Raw genomic sequence first — 17599 nt, 5'->3', positions numbered from 1 at the left:
GGGTGTCAGACGGCAAAATGACTGACAGCAGCGTCACCCTGGCAACACACACAACAGAGATGAGTGACACCACCAACAATACTGGAGATGGCACACGCTGCAGGTAGGATCGGTGTGGTTCAGCCATACTTTTTTGAGCCATATGACCCCCACAAAAAATGGATCACTGTGCTCTCTATGAACAGCTTCTGAAAGGTGAAATCCACTAAATTCTACATCATATATTTCCACTGCGCAAGCTCCCTAATGAAAATTTAAGCAATCTTAGTTACTTTCTACAGATAATGCTCACAAACCCAGGCTTTCATCACGTTATGCCATTGCTACACACATATGCATATTAGAAATTTGATTGTTAAGCACCATCTGTAACCCACAGCTAGCTAACTGCTGGACAGTGCTCCTGAAATAGAGGTCACACAATTACTGTCGTAATAGGGCTGTGTATTGGCAAGAACCTGCCGATATGATATGGATTACGATACAGGAGTTACGATTTAATATATTGTGATATATCGCGATACTGTAAGCAATTTCATGTGAAAAAAATACAACACATATTAAATCTGAGTAAGAGAAAATGAAAATGAGAATCTATGAAGTATTATAAATCATGATATTGTGATACTTCGATGTTTCATTTTTTTCTGACACCCCTTCACTATAAGTCAGCACTGTTACACTTCCTCAACGTCTTTAGTAACTTGTCCTTCGGTGGAGGTCACACTATGGGCCAGTGTATAAAACTTGTTGTATGAAACACGGCATAAAAAAACTTCTTTTGTGACCACACATCTATTATAAATAGAGGCCATTGTAAAAACGATGCCCATCATTTCTTCTCTCTTGGAGTCCACAGAAACACAAACTGACCGGCTTAGGCCCATAAACGTGCTGCTGTGCTGTGTTTGGGGAGAGTAGAGGAATTCTCTGCTGTCCCCTCCCCTTCCCAAAGTTAAAAACACACTTAATTACAAGACTGAATGATAAATGACAGTCTTCGCAGATTCCACATATGCATATAGTTCACTGTTTGTGTGTGGACATCATTTTATGACACACAAAGTGTGAAATTTAGGGAGTAGTCAGCATTTTAGTATTCGCATGGCGCTCTCATTCATACATTCAAAATCTTTGTGGAAAAAAAGGAAACTTCATCTATGACCTCGTCACAAAACTCTGTGGAGTAATAAAGCAGCAACGGTACATTTGAGGGAAAAAGGAAAACGCCTGGCAAACTGAAAAGCATTCTTTGGAGTCATACCCCAAAACCACCAAAAAGGCACAAACAGGAGGTTTTGACAGATCCTTAACCTGACACGCACTACGGGACTTTGAAAATATCTGGGAAAATATTGTCATCCTTGCTTTTATATGTTCAGAGAAGTGCCAAAAAATGTCAAAAGCAAAGGATATAGTGACTTGCATATTTCCCAGAGCTCTGGAGTCCATGGCAGAAGGCACAGACTTGCTCTCTTCGCCATTTTTTAACTAGATTGCTTTTGGCTGAAGTGTGTCCACTCACATACTGTGTTGCGGGTCATCTCACACATCTCACACACAGGAGTTACTCACGGTTTCAGTCGATTGGGCCACTGATCAGCTCGGAAGCTCGATCGGAAAGTTTAGGACAGACTCGTTGTTGCTCTCACACTACTTTATTATCCATTTTCCAATGGAAAAAAAGAGTCACATAGTGTGCACCAGGCTTACCATAAACTTTGTGGACAGACCTTAAACAAGCTGTGCCTTCAAGATGACACAAATATCTTAGAACTAGAGGCCTCCTGTGAAGAACTGTGGAAAAAAACAATTTACAAGAACTGAAAGACTATTAGCTGCTACAAAACGTGTCTGCAAGCCGTGATTTCTGCATAAGGAGGTGTTAGTAATTCCTGACTCTGTAAGGTTTCCAAACGTTTCACAGTCCGCAATGATCATTTCGATTTTTTTATGATTATCTTGATTAGCTATAGAGGCTGTGATTACTATGTAAAAAAACAAAAACAAATGAAAAACGTGTGCACACTTTTGCATAATACAATTATACTTTTTGAGTATATTATACTGTATATTATACTTTTTGAGTATATAATATTGTATGTTATACATTTTAGGTATATGCTACTGTATATTATACTTTTTGAGTGTATAATATTGTATATTATACATTTTGAGTATATGATACTGTATATTATACATTTTGAGTATATAATACTGTATATTATACTTTTTGAGTATATTATATTGCATATTATACTTTAAGTATATGATACTGTATATTATACTTTTTGAGTATATAATATTTTATATTATACTTTTTGAGTATATGATATTGTATATTATACATTTTGAGTATATAATATTTTATATTATACTTTTTGAGTATATGATACTGTATATTATACTTTTTGACTATATAATACTGTATATTATACATTTTGAGTATATATTGTATGTTATACATTTTGAGTATATTATACTGTATATTATACTTTTTGAGTATATTATATTGCATATTATACTTTTTAAGTATCTTATACTGTATATTATACTTTTTGACTATATAATACTGTATATTATATTTTTTAAGTATACGATATTGTATATTATTGTCGTAGCACTGTTCTTTAACTGTGACTAGGGGAGACATGTAAAAGGAGAGACAGTGACTAAACTGATTAGCTAGCCTGTGGTCACAAGTCATGCCTAACTTAGCACAAATGGTCTGCAGCCTCTGCTGTTTAAGCGGCTTTCTGTTCTTTACACACTCTTTTTAGCCTCGTCCAGCTTTCCTCACTCTTCCTGATGGGAAAAGTTACCTCAGAGAAGTGATGATCAGCTGCAGGCCAGCAGACAAGATCAACTAAACCAAAGTTCTTATTAGAAATTTGATTTGTGAAGTAAGTAAAAAAATTGTTTATGCTAGTACAGTGTCCTGACATTAATAAAATAATAATTTAGCAAGAAAAAAAATATTAATATTAGAAGATTACATTAATATTAGACATTTAACAGACTAGCTTCACTACTAACTACTCACATAGCAATATTGATTATTTACTAGTAAAAACTAATAGTATTAATTCAGTGTCCCCCCCCCCCCATTCTAATGAATTGGAGAACAAAATATTATTCAAACTATCAAATCTGAATGTTATATTGTTGGACTTACATTTTATATATCAATGATATTGTTATATATGAATTATTATTATTCTTTCTTAATATAACTCTTATTATTACTAGTATTACATACACTTTTTCAGAATTTCTGGGAATTAAAAGCAAATGCAGCTTAACATACAAATGTCTCAGGGCAGACACACATGACATTAACCGTCCTCTTTGCCTAGATTAGCAGTTACTCTGCAACTGACTGGAGAGTAAAAGCATAGGATGGGAATCAGCTAATACCGGGAGGGGAAAAATTAAATGAGCCTGTTTCCTGTTCAGACATGGAGGAAGTCATGTGCAACAAGTTTCACAAGGCTTCTTTTTTCCATTTGCCATTGCTTGTTTTTCTCAATGACAGGACCGGCGGAACTTGAAATGGGGATATTGATGCACACGCAACTGAGGAAAGCTGTCCAAAATTAAAAATGACACATTTCCACAGCTGCTAGCTTCTTTTCATGGGGGAAAAGCGCATCACGGATGTGGCCAGAGGGTTAAACTGGGCTCGGCTGATCATAGTGGTGCCTTCAGAAAGGCCTTCACAGGTTCTGTACACACTTATAGGCAGCGTAACACCCTGAGTTTGATAGTATTTGGTTTCCCTGTGTAAAGTATGTTCCATATGTGAGCCAATCCCACATTTACTGTTGTGGGAGTCCTTTCAATGGTGCGCCATACAATCATGGATCTCGTTGCACACAAATCACTCACCAGACACAGCTCTCAACAGCTTCGTGAAAAAGTGTCAAGTCACCCAGAACAGCAGCCCCCATGCTTTATGTCTGCATATCCTGCATAGCAAGCCATTAATCTCCTCGCACAAACATACATCAGCCCACGGATCCAGCCACCTGCTTAGCATTTACGAGAGGCAGAAGATTGATATGAGAAACTGTTGAAATCGAGGAGGACAGATTGAGAGCCTCAGGAGAATGGTGCTGCCGGAGTGACAGTGGCATCTCTCTTCAGACTAGCAGCTGCTGCTTTGCCTCACCGGCTCAGGATGTCAAAGCCATTCTCGTGAAGGGAAAATCAAAGAAGGCACTGACAGAACACAAACGTTTCCTCTGACTCGCGCTGAAGCAGGAGAAAAAGAAAACAACTCGCAGAGCAGCTGCTGGATCGTCTGGTCCTCCAATCTCATGTGATAACTAGTACTGTCCATCGTACAGCATTTATGGCAGTATACTCTTAAAAACAAAGATGAGGAGAGAATCTTCTCTTGATCTGAAGGTTCTTCCCATTCAAACATCTATATTCCAATGAGGAATCCTCATGAAACCAAACATGATCCAAGCTTTTGGGCTCCAAGTGATCCAGCCGACTAAGGATCGAATCCCAGGTCATGGTGATCAGCAGCCGGAGCCTGAGAGAGCACAGTTGGCCTTCCTTTCTCCGGGTAGGTAGATGTCTCTCTTTCTCTCCCCACATTACTTTAGTGTGATGCTGGCTGGCAAGGGCTTCCTCCCCTCAAGCAGAAAGGTCTAATCTGCTCGCTCCGCACTATGCCCTGTCACCTCTTGTTGGTTCTCGACCTTACCACATGTGCTGAGAAGACACAGACTCATTAATACTGAAGGTGGATGAACTCTTTAAGGCAATCGAATTGTGATGGCTGGAAGACTGGGTCAGCATGCACCAGTATGCACTGGTCAGTAGTACCTACCAAGGAAGTACAACCGGTGGACCAGCAACAGGTTAACAGGCGTTCAAAGCTCATTCATGCTCATGGAGGCTCCACCATGCAACTTACAGGACTTAAGGATCTGCCGCCAACATCTTGGCATCTTGGCTATTTCATCAATGACACAGTAAAATAGCTATTCAGACAGCAAATAAAGCATGCATCCTTAAACAAGGAAGCTCTTCAAAAGGTTCTTGGGTGAAGTTCTATCTCAGGGCTGGGGAACTCCAGCTCTGGAGGGCTGAATTCCTGCATAGTTTGTTGATTTTCCTGCTCAGGCATACCTGATTTAACTCGTCATCTAATAACCAGCAGGGAAATCACAAAGCTCTGGCTCTCATTTCCCAACCTTTGTTCCATTTTAAACCACTGCAATTAAAATAACCATTTGGATGCTTAATTGGTTTATTGTCTGGTTTAATGGTTCTTCATATACAAGCAAAACAAGCAAATATACACTCTTTAAAAAGATTTTTGTTTTCAAAAGCTCTATATAGAACCATGACAGTTTAAAGAACCATTTAAGGACTCTGAGTGGTCTAGTGGACTAAGGTACTGCCACTATGAGGTTTGAATCCCAGGGCATGCTGCCATCAGCAACTAGAGTCTGAGAGAGCACAATCAGCCTTGCTCTCTCAGGGGTGTGCTGAAGGCAGTAATTTTCACATATTTTAGGCATTGCTAGTGATAGGGAGAGTTCATACAAACAGGGGACTGGGTAATTGTCTTTTTTAACACCTGGTCACTTCATACATTTTAAGTATCAGCATTATATCTGGCCAAGCCACATTAAATTGCATGTGAGACCCATGTGAGGCACATGTTAAAGCAGTGTAAACGCATCTGTGTCTCCAAGTCATGACATTCGACAACCAAAACTCCTCCCAGTACAAATGAAAAAGCTCTCCATGCAGTACGTCTGTAGGAACGTGATCTTCGTCTGTGAAGAAGATAATCATGGAGGACAACAGCATGCACAATCACGCACAACGGCATGTAAAACTATGAATTTTGAGAAAGCAATCAACTCCTTAGCACAGCACAGGAGGAGGCGGAACAGATAAACAACTGGTTGCTGCATAACATGTGGATCTGCATATTCTACATATAAAAAGAGCAGCTATACTACAGAATAAACTACAGTAAGAATCATCAAAAAAGTGTGTACAGATTTTATAGAAGAAAAGTTTCCACACCATTGAGTGAATTTGTTTATTATCCAGAGCGACTTACAAAAAAGTGCTAGTTTATATAGACCAGGATCCAAAAGATACCTCTGAGCTCAAAGGGCCCTTGGTACTGATTGGATTTTCACCATTGCCATCAAGTATGGAGGGGCTGGTCCATTTTTGGCTTTGTAGGCCAACATCAGGGTTTTGAATCTGATGCGGGCAGCAGCTACAGGAAGCCAGTGAAGAGAATGCAGCGGAGAAGTGACATGGCTAAACTGAAGCTCTGAAGACGACTCCTGCCGCTGCATTCTGGATTAATTGCAGGGGCCTGATGGTGCGTAAAGGGAGACCAGTCAGACATCTCTGTTTATCATGAACTTCTCACGCTGACGACCTTTTTGGTGTACATATCATGTCACATATCGCCTACTATTGATCTATGTAATCTCACTCTAAGTTTAATTCAACACAGCAGTAGTAAAATGCTAAGAGCCTTCACACACAGCATCTTACGTGCAATGGCCTTAATGGTGCAGGGCTCGTTTGCTGTCACAGGGCCTGGGCAGTTTGCCCTCTTTGACAGGAGCGATGAATTCCAAAGAAACTAAAATAGGTAAAATAGGTAAATATAGTACTGAAAAGGGAATCTTTGACTCGTAACAGTAAATGCATTTTTAAAAGGTTCTTCAGAGAGCCATCTCCAATAGGTTTTCCAGCATGCAGGAGCAATTTAGGCAAAGAACCATTTAAAAAAAGGGTGTAGGACTGTGACGAATGAAGAAATTGGTCAAAATACCTCCTAGACAAGGATCAGATCATGCGTTCGGAGACATTCATGCAGAAATCCAGTGAATTTTATTATTCCATGAACGAAGTTCATAAACGATTTCTTAAAACTGTAAAAACTGAGTGTAAAACTGAGTAAAGCTGGACTACTGTACCCTCCTGCACAGCTCCAGTCCTCTCCAAACTGTATGTACTGTATGAAGCATTCTTTCCATTTGTTTCACTTTTCATCCAGCGGTACAAAAGGAGTGGAGTTATGGGAGGAATGTTGGCTGTTTGTCAGAAAGGAGTTGTTGAGCTCGGCGTGAGCTGCTTTCCTCGACCCTCACCATCTCGGCCTCATAAAGCAGTAATAAGGAAGCATTACTCAGCTCTTATGCACAGTAAACCAGCTGGCACATTCTAACCAATAAACATAGGATTAAGCACACAACAACTCCATCATACGGTCTAATCAAAAACAAGAGTAGAATGGGCAGCCAACAGCTGGGAGTGCCATGACAGATGTTCAAGCTGTTTAGGAAAAAAAACAAAACAACACGATTCCTACATGACCTAGAAAGATTCGCTGCTCGAGTGTAGTCTTCCTTTTGAAGTATTACTGACACTTACTGATAAGTCTTGGTGAAGAGGTAGGGGCAGGAAAGGGGCTGTCTTACTAGTCCCTGAGCTCTGGTATAAAAATAGCGTCCGAGAGATACACTGTGGGGGGGAACAATACCATTACTGGGTCAGGATGAAATGTGGAGCGCGCCTTGTAAGAGGGAGGACACCCTTCTCACAACGTCTACAACCAAGAGGGTTACAGTTCAGAGATGTTTCAATTTACGTTTACATGCTCACAGTGACCCACCTACATCCCTCAGAGCCTGTTTACCCTCTGTTACTGCATGCATCTCGGACTGGTCAGACTGCTAGCTGATGGAGAAACACCTGAGAGCACATGCAAGCAAGGTGCACTCTAGGCGGGCCGCTACCCAATCGCTTGGACCACTTCAGGAGATAGTTTGAGATGCACTGGAGATGTAGTGGAGCTAGGTATACACATATGTGTTTCTTGGAGATGAATACAAGGCCTCTGTTCCTGCTAACAGAACCATTAACTGTTAAACCTTTAGGATCTTCACAAAAATGTGCTTTTTGTGTGGTTTCTATGATGATACAGCCAAGCTAGTGCTCCTGTTGGATAGAGCCATCACTACATGGGTCCCAGGCATAACGGGTTCCACTTATTCCACATATTCAGTGTCGCTAATAACCATGTTACCAATTACACATTAACAATCCATGTAATAATGATGTAACTACTGGTGATGTTGTTATTACAGCTGCAGTACAGCGTATGTAATTTACACCTTTGTATCAACAATTCCGTTTTGACTCGTAATTGCACAAGTGCATCCTAATAGCTATAAAAGGACAAGTTCTTATTAACACAATTGTCCTTATTTTATTACACATGTATAATCACAAAAGAGAGAGTATGCTGTTACAGCTATCCAGATACAGTGATTAGTGTAATTACACAAGCTGTACAACCGAAATCCAGTGGATACATCACCAGTAGTTCCATTGTTTCTATGTGGAGATTATTAATTATTTTATTTATTTATTTTATTATTATTATTATTAATTAATACATTACAGACAGTATAAACAAATCAAGTAGGAATGGTATGGTGCTAAATATGAGTGTTACTAAACCTTGACGGTTAACCTTGACGGTTTTCATAAACATCCAGTTTGAGTGGGTTTAGTCCTAATATTCTAATCAGCAAGCTGAATTGTTATCCCTGCAAGACTCACAGTTTACGTCCAGCATTAACATGCATTTTAAATCTGCTTAGTATCTGGATACACTTTTCCGGATTCTGGATTCATTACACCAGATTCCGTTTACACTTGTTAAAATTAAAATGAGTCCCAGCGTCACCAGATGAGCTCGGCTTTTACTTTCCTGCAGCGAAACAGCACAGCAACACCCACATCATTTCTGTTTTACTTCCTGTAAACAACGGTTTCTCATCAAAACTGTTCTGCCCTGGGAGACTGTGAACAGTTTAGAAGAACGGCGGTGGTTCAGAGAGAGAGCCAGCATAAGCTGCATCAGTCTTCTGATTGGTCAGTTGTGACACATGAATGTAACTAAACATTAGGACCTCCCAGTTTACTTTAAGAGAGGTGAAATATATTACTCATATATTTTTTTTTTTTTCATGTATATTATGTGCCCATAAGAGCAAGACGAACCCAATTACAAAGAGAACACTGATTACCCTTCCCTCCGGCCTTAACCACCAACATAATTAAGAACTGACTAACCACTCCTGTTTTGATTTACAGTGGCTGGGACTAATTATGTGAGAAAAAAACACCACCTCAGGCCCTCTGGAAGTGCTAGATGTGAGCGCTAGCTTTAACAGGTGTCAGTAATGTCTGTTGAAAGCTTCAAATGAAATGTGTGAGATGTCTCTTACAAGCGTCAAATAAAATCTAGAGCATCCAAAACAGAGCGTAGAATTAAAAATACAACAAGGGCATCAGAAGAAATTAGCCTTATTGTACAGTCAGATCTTTTCTGTTTTTTTAAGCTCAAGTGGAGGCCTAGCTCTAATAGTCAAAGATCGTCATTGATGAAGAATGGCTTCCACAGGTTGAAAGGTCTGCATGTGACAACAGTCAGCTGAGCGATCTAAGCATTTCCATGTCCGAATCTTGGCTAAGATTGTAGATTGATGCTTGTGGTACAGATATTTAGACTTAATATCAAAGGACCGAAATTTGGTCTGACCAAAATAGGTGGTTCATTGCAATGTGAAAACACTTTTTTGGATAGATCGGACTTTGGTTCTAGATCAAGTACGGGAAGTTGAGGCAGGCTATTAAAGAATAGAAAAAGAAAAAGTAAAAATGAGCTGTAGTAGCACATGGGGACAATTATATCTGTTGGCGACAAGGAGCACGTTCATGTGGCAAATTCAGACTAGTCTTGGGTACTGCAGTTGAAGTTGGTGATATTGTAGTAATATTAGCGGACAAGTGGCAACTAAATGAATCTGTTTATTTCTGTTAATTCATTGTTTTAGGAAAAGCGACCCTCCAAATTGACAACATGGCATCGTCTGACACACATCCTTCCACAAACCAACCAATGTGATGTATTGAGAGACAGTCTATTTAGGTGATGGTGACAGGACGTAAGTATTTCATGCAAAATTCTCTCGCAAAATTGCGACATGAAACCATGGAAGCCCAGTCCTGCCACTAAAAATAAAAAACTAAAATCAACATCTACATTTTTTAATATATTCATCTATTAAATTATTCACTAAGTCATTATTTTGAGATGCAAAGTCATTATTTTGAGATACTAATACTAAGTCATTGTGTCAAGGTCACAAGTTATTTCCCATTATTTTGAGATGCTATCTCATTATTTTGAGAAACTTTCTTATCATCTTGAGATGCGTTCTTTTGATTTACAGAAGTTTTTTGCTTTTGAAATGAAAAACAAATAGAATTTCGGCGGGTTTTTGAATGGGTTTCCATACTAACCAGATTAAATATATATAATGTAACAAAAACATGAACCATGTTACAGACCCATGCCTGGACTTTCAGGTGAGAAAACGCCCTTAGATTACTATCAAAAAAGGCAGCATGGAAAAACATCCATCCGTCACTGCCGCATCTCCACCCGCTTCAGACAGCAAGCAAGACTTGACTTCCTCTGTGTCTGACTGGCTTGAGTTTCACAGAGGAAGGCTGCATTGTCCTACCATTATCACAATTACCTGTTGAAGCAATGGAATATGTGGATAATAGAATCAGAAAGCCCCTTGGGGGGGGGGGGCGGATGTGGGGCAGCTGAGCACCCACGTGCCCCGACATGCCCTCTGCAAGATTAATTATGCAAGAGGCAGGATTATTTTCAAACACAGGAAAGCGGGCTCCGCAGCAGAGGATGTTTACCAGCGGCTGGATGTGGAAAATGCCGCAACAGACGTTCTGAGGGTGGCTCCGCTAAGACATGAACGGCACAGAGGAAGAGAGGCTAATAACTAAAAGAAAAAAAGGGCAAATTGGGATATGACCAAAAGTGGGCAGTGCAATAACATGAAAAGGACAGATGAGTGCAATGAAAGTGCACATACAAAGAGCAGGAAGGAGAGAAGCGAGTGAAAGCACAGAAGACACGTGTCAGACAAGAGAGAAGTCCACCATACAGAGAGAGAGAGGGGGCAAGTGAGGGCGAGTGAGGGAGAGTGAGCATTAAAGGAGCAGACAAATGAGTCAGTCAGCAGCCTGTGACAGCGAATGAGTGTTATGCAACACCCTCGGTGACCCAGTGACCCAGACATGGCCTCTGCCAGAGGTCAGAAACCAAAAGAGTCTAAACACACGTAGAGGGCAACATGAGCTACAGCCGCACAGCCGGCCTCCAGCCTCGCCGCTGACAGGCCAGGTAAACACACACACACATAAATACACACACTACAGAATAAACACTGCTGTGCAGCTAATGAAGGATACTATTCTGAGGAGGAGAAATTCATCCTTTAATTGATGAATGTTCTTCCATTCTTTGCAGTTTATTCTAGTCATATGTTTATTAGTGCAATAATACGGTGTAATGGATTACCTCATTTACCACCAGCCTCGCAATTCATTAACCAATACATTCAACAGACTGGAGAAAATAAAGACCTCATTTGAATACGGACTTTAATGCAGGACGTGTAACAAATGTAAACAAGAAAGCTCACAATGAGGACAGACGCTTCCGCTCTACGCTGAAATCCAGAGCTGGGGGTAAAAGCACAACCCTGTACGTGTACAGTAGCTGGGTGCTAACCTTTTAGCTTGTGGTTTGAACATAGTTTTTTTATTCATGTCTGTCGAATTGTACCATTTTTATCCTAATTTGGTACTTGCCAATTAAACCACCCGTGCGTAGCTCCCTAACACTAACACTAGCAATGTTATCGACACTACGCTCTCTCTGACTCCAGCAGCTGATGGCAAACTGGCATGGCTTACCATTGAAACTTGAGACCCCTTAAGCCAAAGTGGTAGCGCCTTATACCGCTGAGCCACTCGGAGCCCGGTTTGAATCTTATAAAGAAATATCATCATAATCATATTTTAATGAAGTTGCTCGAAAAACACTAACAGGTTAACAGAAAGTCACTCATTACCCCCTGCTGCAATTGCACAGCACTGTGTTGCACAATCACCGTTGCACATTTCGCACACTACACTTTATACTCTATCTGATCACAGCCATACCCCCATTCTCATGTCATACACTGCAAACTTATATACTCATATTTTTCATGTAAAGTATTTTTATGTGTATGTGTTTTATTCCTTATCTTGCTATATATTTTATATTTTGTATTTGATCTTTTATTTTTAAAGAGCGTTAGTTAAGTCAGGAAGGTCTTAATGATCACCACCCCATCTCATCCCAAAAGTATTGGATAGAGCACCATCATTCCAGAGAACACAGTTTTTCTGTGTTTCACAGGTCAATGCTGGGGGGCGTTATACCCCATCTAGCCCACAACTGGTATTAGGCATGATGCCAATGGGTGGCAGAGAGTTCTATTCTACTAGCAACACTTCTCTACAAGGACTAGATAAGCTGTGTGTATGTGTGTGTGTGTGCAATTTGCCCATCAGTGTCAGCAATGGGTGCAACTTAAAGTAGCTGAATGCATTCACTAGAAGGGGTGTCCATGAACATTTGGACATGTAGTGGGTTTTAGTTGTTTTAGTCAATATTTTAAATATTTTTCAAATGACAAAAATAAGAAATAAGAGGCACTCTGGGCACTGATTTTATTATAATTTCATGCTTCATGCAGTTATCTCAGTCATTCACAGCACTGACACTGATCTTGTCTCATCTTTACAGCTTCGTCCTAAGTATTTGAACCATATACAGATGTGCAGGACTACCATATTATTTTATACATTTATATGCAGCCAAATTGCTCTGATCTAGAGGTGGCTGGTTACCACTTTTTTTTTGCGGCTGATAACTATACTGAATCTTAAATATCGGTCAATACTGGTCCAGTGCTGATACTGATGCACAGCTCCAACCAATACACCACCTGTAATTTTCTGTTATTAAAAACCAAATAAATTCTGACGTGGCTGAAGTGTGTGTTCACTGCAGCGGTCGGCAAGTACTCACGGGGAGGTGCTTGCGTTTACGGCCAGGTCGCCCCACTTTGCGGACCGGAGTGCTGAGCGCTGGCCTCTCCACTGCAGGAAGATCCTTCTCCAGCCTTGGACTCTCAGTCTGCTCGAGTCAACACACAGCGTCCATGTCACAAAAATACACCACACCTGTACTCCCTAGTCCAGGGGTGTCAAACACATGTCCTGGAGGGCCACAGAAGAGTGTTTACCTTCTTCTAACACTCTGAGCGCAGCTTATGAAGGCCTTGGTAATTAGCTGATGAACTCCAATTAGGTGTGGGTTAAATGAGGCAGAATGATAAGCTCACAAGTGCTGCGGTCCTTCAGGACTGGAGTCTAACACCCTTGCCCTACTCTCTCAACATCTTTGTTGTTGTTTATTTTACAGTGCAATCTGATACTGATTTCACACAGCTCATGTGTAGTGATGATGCAAATGAATGCTTTGGTCCAGTACGTATGTATGGTTGTGTCCAGAAAAGGGCAGTAAAGACAGTTCCTGTCCCTTCAAGACAACTTGGAAGGGCAGGAGCAAATAAGATCATCTCCACTGCCATCTATGAAGTGCTTCCACTAAGCCGTGCTCACCAGAGGTTGTAGAAGGAAGAAACACACCCCACAACATTTGCCCGAGTTGAATGGGTTTCTTTTTCACGCTCTCTTCACAGACGAGGATATTTAGATAATGAGAAAAGCCGTGGCGCTTGAATGACACCTCCCTTTTAGCTGCAATGAAGTGAGGATTCTATAGCCTCCGAGCTGACCTACCACTCTCAGCTCCCACTTGACACAGTTACAAAGACATTCGGCAGCTCTTTCTCTCCCCTCCTTCCTCTTCCCCTTTGTCTAGCACAACTGTGCACTACCCCCCCCCCACCCCCATTCCTGCCAACTCCCACTATCCCGCCAGCCAAGCACCCTAGGGTGGACGGAGGAGAAAAGATGATCCTAATGTTGCCACAGCCCTCGGCCCTCTTGACTTGAATAGCACCCCCCTTCTCTAAATCAGAATGCTAATCGTAATACAGAACCTGTCCAGCTTGACTAGAGGTTTGAGTTCTAGTTAATATATCGGCCATATTAGCAGTAGAGTGCCCTACTGACCAAAGTAATCAGAGATTTAAAACAGGTCAAGAAATAGAGAATTCACAATACCACTCTTTTACTATAACAATATTGAAGCATTTTTTTTAATAAAAGCTGTTTTTAATGAAGCATTAAACTTACAATATACACAGTTAAGAGTGTGACTTCACACAGTGTGAGTGTGTGCTGTTTCAAGCTAGGCCCACCGTATCACTACTGTTTTTACACCTTCTTGCCAACTTCCACTCACCCCTTGGCGCTAAAGGAGAACGAGAACCCAAGTTTTCTTTTGGAACGCGCTCAATTAGCACACTATTCATATACAGGGTTAGGTAGAGATGCTGACTTGGCGCTTATGATGAATAACTGCATTGAAATATCTGCCCATAAGCTTTGGTTTAAAGCCTTGTAGGTGTATAGTCTTGATTTTTGTTGTTTTGCCTTCATTCTTATGTCCCCTCGATATCCGTTCCCCATTTTCTGCTGATATCTATTTCCATTCATACTGAAATCTCATCAATCCAGACCCTGCAAAGATTCTAAAAACATAAACTAGTAATGTTTTTTAAAGATTTTATTAAGCAAAAGTCTCAGACACGTGTTAACCCCTTGTGTTCTGGGTTTTATTAAACCCTAAGGATCGGTATATCCATAGTTATAGCGGTGGGATAAAAGCCAGGGACCACTAGTGGTTTAGTGGAGTTTAAGGGCCAACAATAAATATAAATCCATTTAAAACTATTATAAGAACTTGTTTTGTCTTGTTTTCAGAAAAGTTCATAAAAAGCTGGTTAGAAGAACATAGCTTTGGTTTCCACTGTATGGATTTGTATAGTAGCTCAGCTGAGATAATTTAACAAATGACTGATTAAATTAACCAGTTATGGGAAGAGGAACTAGCATGGGAACTGGAAATACTGGGCCTCCTCAAGTAGCAGATTACACACGGATAAGCAAACACATCCGTGCATTAAATGCAATCACAATGGTTTATGTATTTGTTCATTAGTATTTTTTTATCATCATAAAAATGCTAACTAATCACTGGGTAAACATCTTTATGGACTAATGAATTTTTAATGCTGGCAGCCCTAATGTTGTAATTAAGCCAATAGGAAGCTGAATGGGCAGGCCATTTTCTGTTAATAGTACATAATGCAGTACTGATGCTTAATATTAGTACCAGATAAGCTACTACTTGCCCACACACCCAAACTGTATAGCTTAAGCAAGGGTTGATATATGGTTGCATCATACAGAGTATCCATATACAGTATGTCCGTAATAGGTGACATAGGTAACAGTTAGATATGAGTTTTAATTCTACCATCAATATTTTAGCTCTAATATTTTATAATGTATGATATGATATATACTTTGGTTTGGTTTAATGGGATAGCCTTGAGCTATAGATGCCATAAAGATAGACAGAATGTACTCAGATGCGTATTTCTGATCTGCCTACTGTGCTTTCTGTGAAAGATGACAAAGGAGGGACCCTCAGAAAAGGCAGAGGCATGTGTCGTCTATACGGTATTAAATTGTGGTCGTTTCTTTTCGGTGTTTAAATTCTTACTGTACTGTTCTGTACATATCATGGAAATCATTAGCCCGTATAAGGGAGCACAATATGAGCCTCCCTTTTTAAGTGTCTCTTTTATTTCCCCAACCCATGACCACACTCTTCCTGCAACACCTGCAAGCCAGACTGATTGTTTTAATAAATGAATACAATGAAAGGGCTTCAGAAATGTGGCGTTGCCTTGTGTGAACTCAATAACACCGTCTATAGCTTTGCTCTATTTCTGTCGGCGGCCAGTTATTTAAGGCAAGCCCTGTTGCCAGGCAACAGGACTACGAGCATTGCGTGCCTCGGCGGGTGGAGAAGAGAAGGAGGAGGAGGAGGAGAATGAATTCCCCTATAAATCAGCCATACGGCGAGCCTCCCATACACAAGCCAACACCCACGTCACCACACACACCCGTGCAACACAAGAGCAGCTCGTATCTCCAAGGCCGCCGAGGACAACAAGGCCTGGGTGTTTACACATGATACGTTAACACACACATATTCTGTGCTCTGACTCCACGTAACCCTGGCAGCGGCACACATGGGAGCCATTCATCACTTCAGCACGCAAATTCGATAATGAAGGGAGTTTTGCATTTAATACAGAAAGGGCCGGGAGGATGTCTGAATCCATCTGAAAGGAGTGCTTATGTGTGGTGTTTACGGAGGGACAGAAATAGGGAGAAAAAAGACAGATACAATGGGCAAATTATTTATTCAGATATCTTCGAACTGCGATTTAATCATAACTAAAATATTTTAAGATCTGTCTGTGTTTCAGGACTTCTAATGCTTTAAAAGGGGTTGTGTGCTGTAGGTGCCACAAGTGGGTCTGTGGTGTCTTTTGACATTTTTTTTTACCTCAAGCTGCAAATGTGTCTGATTTCCTGAACATTATTTTACTTTCCTCTTATGATGTGCCCGTTGATTTATGATGTATTATTACGATAATTTCCAACTCCTCATTATCTCTTAGAATCAAACAGGCAGATTTTGTTACTATATCTGTAACACATACTCTATATGTATAGTAAAAGTATTGGGACATCTGCTCAGTCATTGTTACTCCCAAAAGAAGACTTTCCACTAGACTCTGGAGCATCACTAAGATTCCTGAGTATGTGATTGCACACAGAGACACGCGCGATACTGAGTTCAGAATGTTGGATAATCCCCATCCTACCTCATCCCCAACTCCCCAATTCAGCCTAGAAGTACTGGATGGGACACCATCATTCCAGGAAACCCTGTTCCACTGCTCCTCAGCTCAGTGCTGGGGGGCTTTATACCCTTCTAGCCCACATCTGGCATTAGGCATGGTGCCAACAGGTTCACGATCATCTGCCTCTAGAATAGAGAGTCCTAATAGTGTATATATTGTCAATGTCACGCAAAAAAACTTGTTTATTTTTGTATGTATTTTTTCCATTTTTCACTTTTTGGCATAATGTGAATCTGGCAGTTGTTTTTTTTCATGAAAATTTCATGATGAACGGACCAATAGAAATGCTCCAAAAAGACTTGGAATACATTCTTTTTACACTTTCACTGAAAATGTTTCCCTTCTGAGGTAAATTTGGCCTTTTTGGAGGTCTGAGTTTTTGTGCAATGGCGACAATATGTAAATGAGATCTGTAGTGATTGGCTGCCTCGTTCAAAAAGCAGTACCAGCGGGGGAGGAGCTAAACTGCTGTAAGCTGAACATCTTCACCAAAACTTGACTCTGCAGAGTAGTTTCTGTATATGGACTACATGGGCCGTATGAGGAGGGAATGCTACGTTTTGTACCAGTGTTTAGATACTACATCCTCTGATGATGTGCATTAGCAGTAGGTCGAAAAGCTGTGGGGGCTGGTTTTGTGTGATGCGGATTACGCACGTGATTCACCCACCCAGCACTGGTGGCACTGT

At 40.6% G+C, this 17599-nt stretch overlaps 1 protein-coding gene across 4 annotated transcripts in view; it reads right to left on the bottom strand.

The window, feature by feature from the left end:
• The window catches only part of dnmt3ab (DNA (cytosine-5-)-methyltransferase 3 alpha b), a 64877-nt gene that overhangs the window by 45362 nt on the left and 1916 nt on the right, over positions 1-17599 (bottom strand). For all 4 annotated transcript variants that reach the window (XM_072689611.1, XM_072689613.1, XM_072689614.1 and 1 more), the window contains exon 3: positions 13025-13132. In XM_072689611.1, the coding sequence (XP_072545712.1) occupies positions 13025-13132 (108 nt within the window). The remainder of the gene's footprint in view (positions 1-13024; positions 13133-17599) is intronic.

The sequence above is a fragment of the Salminus brasiliensis genome, chromosome 10 (assembly GCF_030463535.1).
Source record: "Salminus brasiliensis chromosome 10, fSalBra1.hap2, whole genome shotgun sequence".
Lineage (NCBI taxonomy): Eukaryota > Metazoa > Chordata > Actinopteri > Characiformes > Bryconidae > Salminus > Salminus brasiliensis.
The sequence above is the reverse complement of the archived record's forward strand: the minus strand, read 5'-3'. Positions and strand labels throughout refer to the sequence as shown.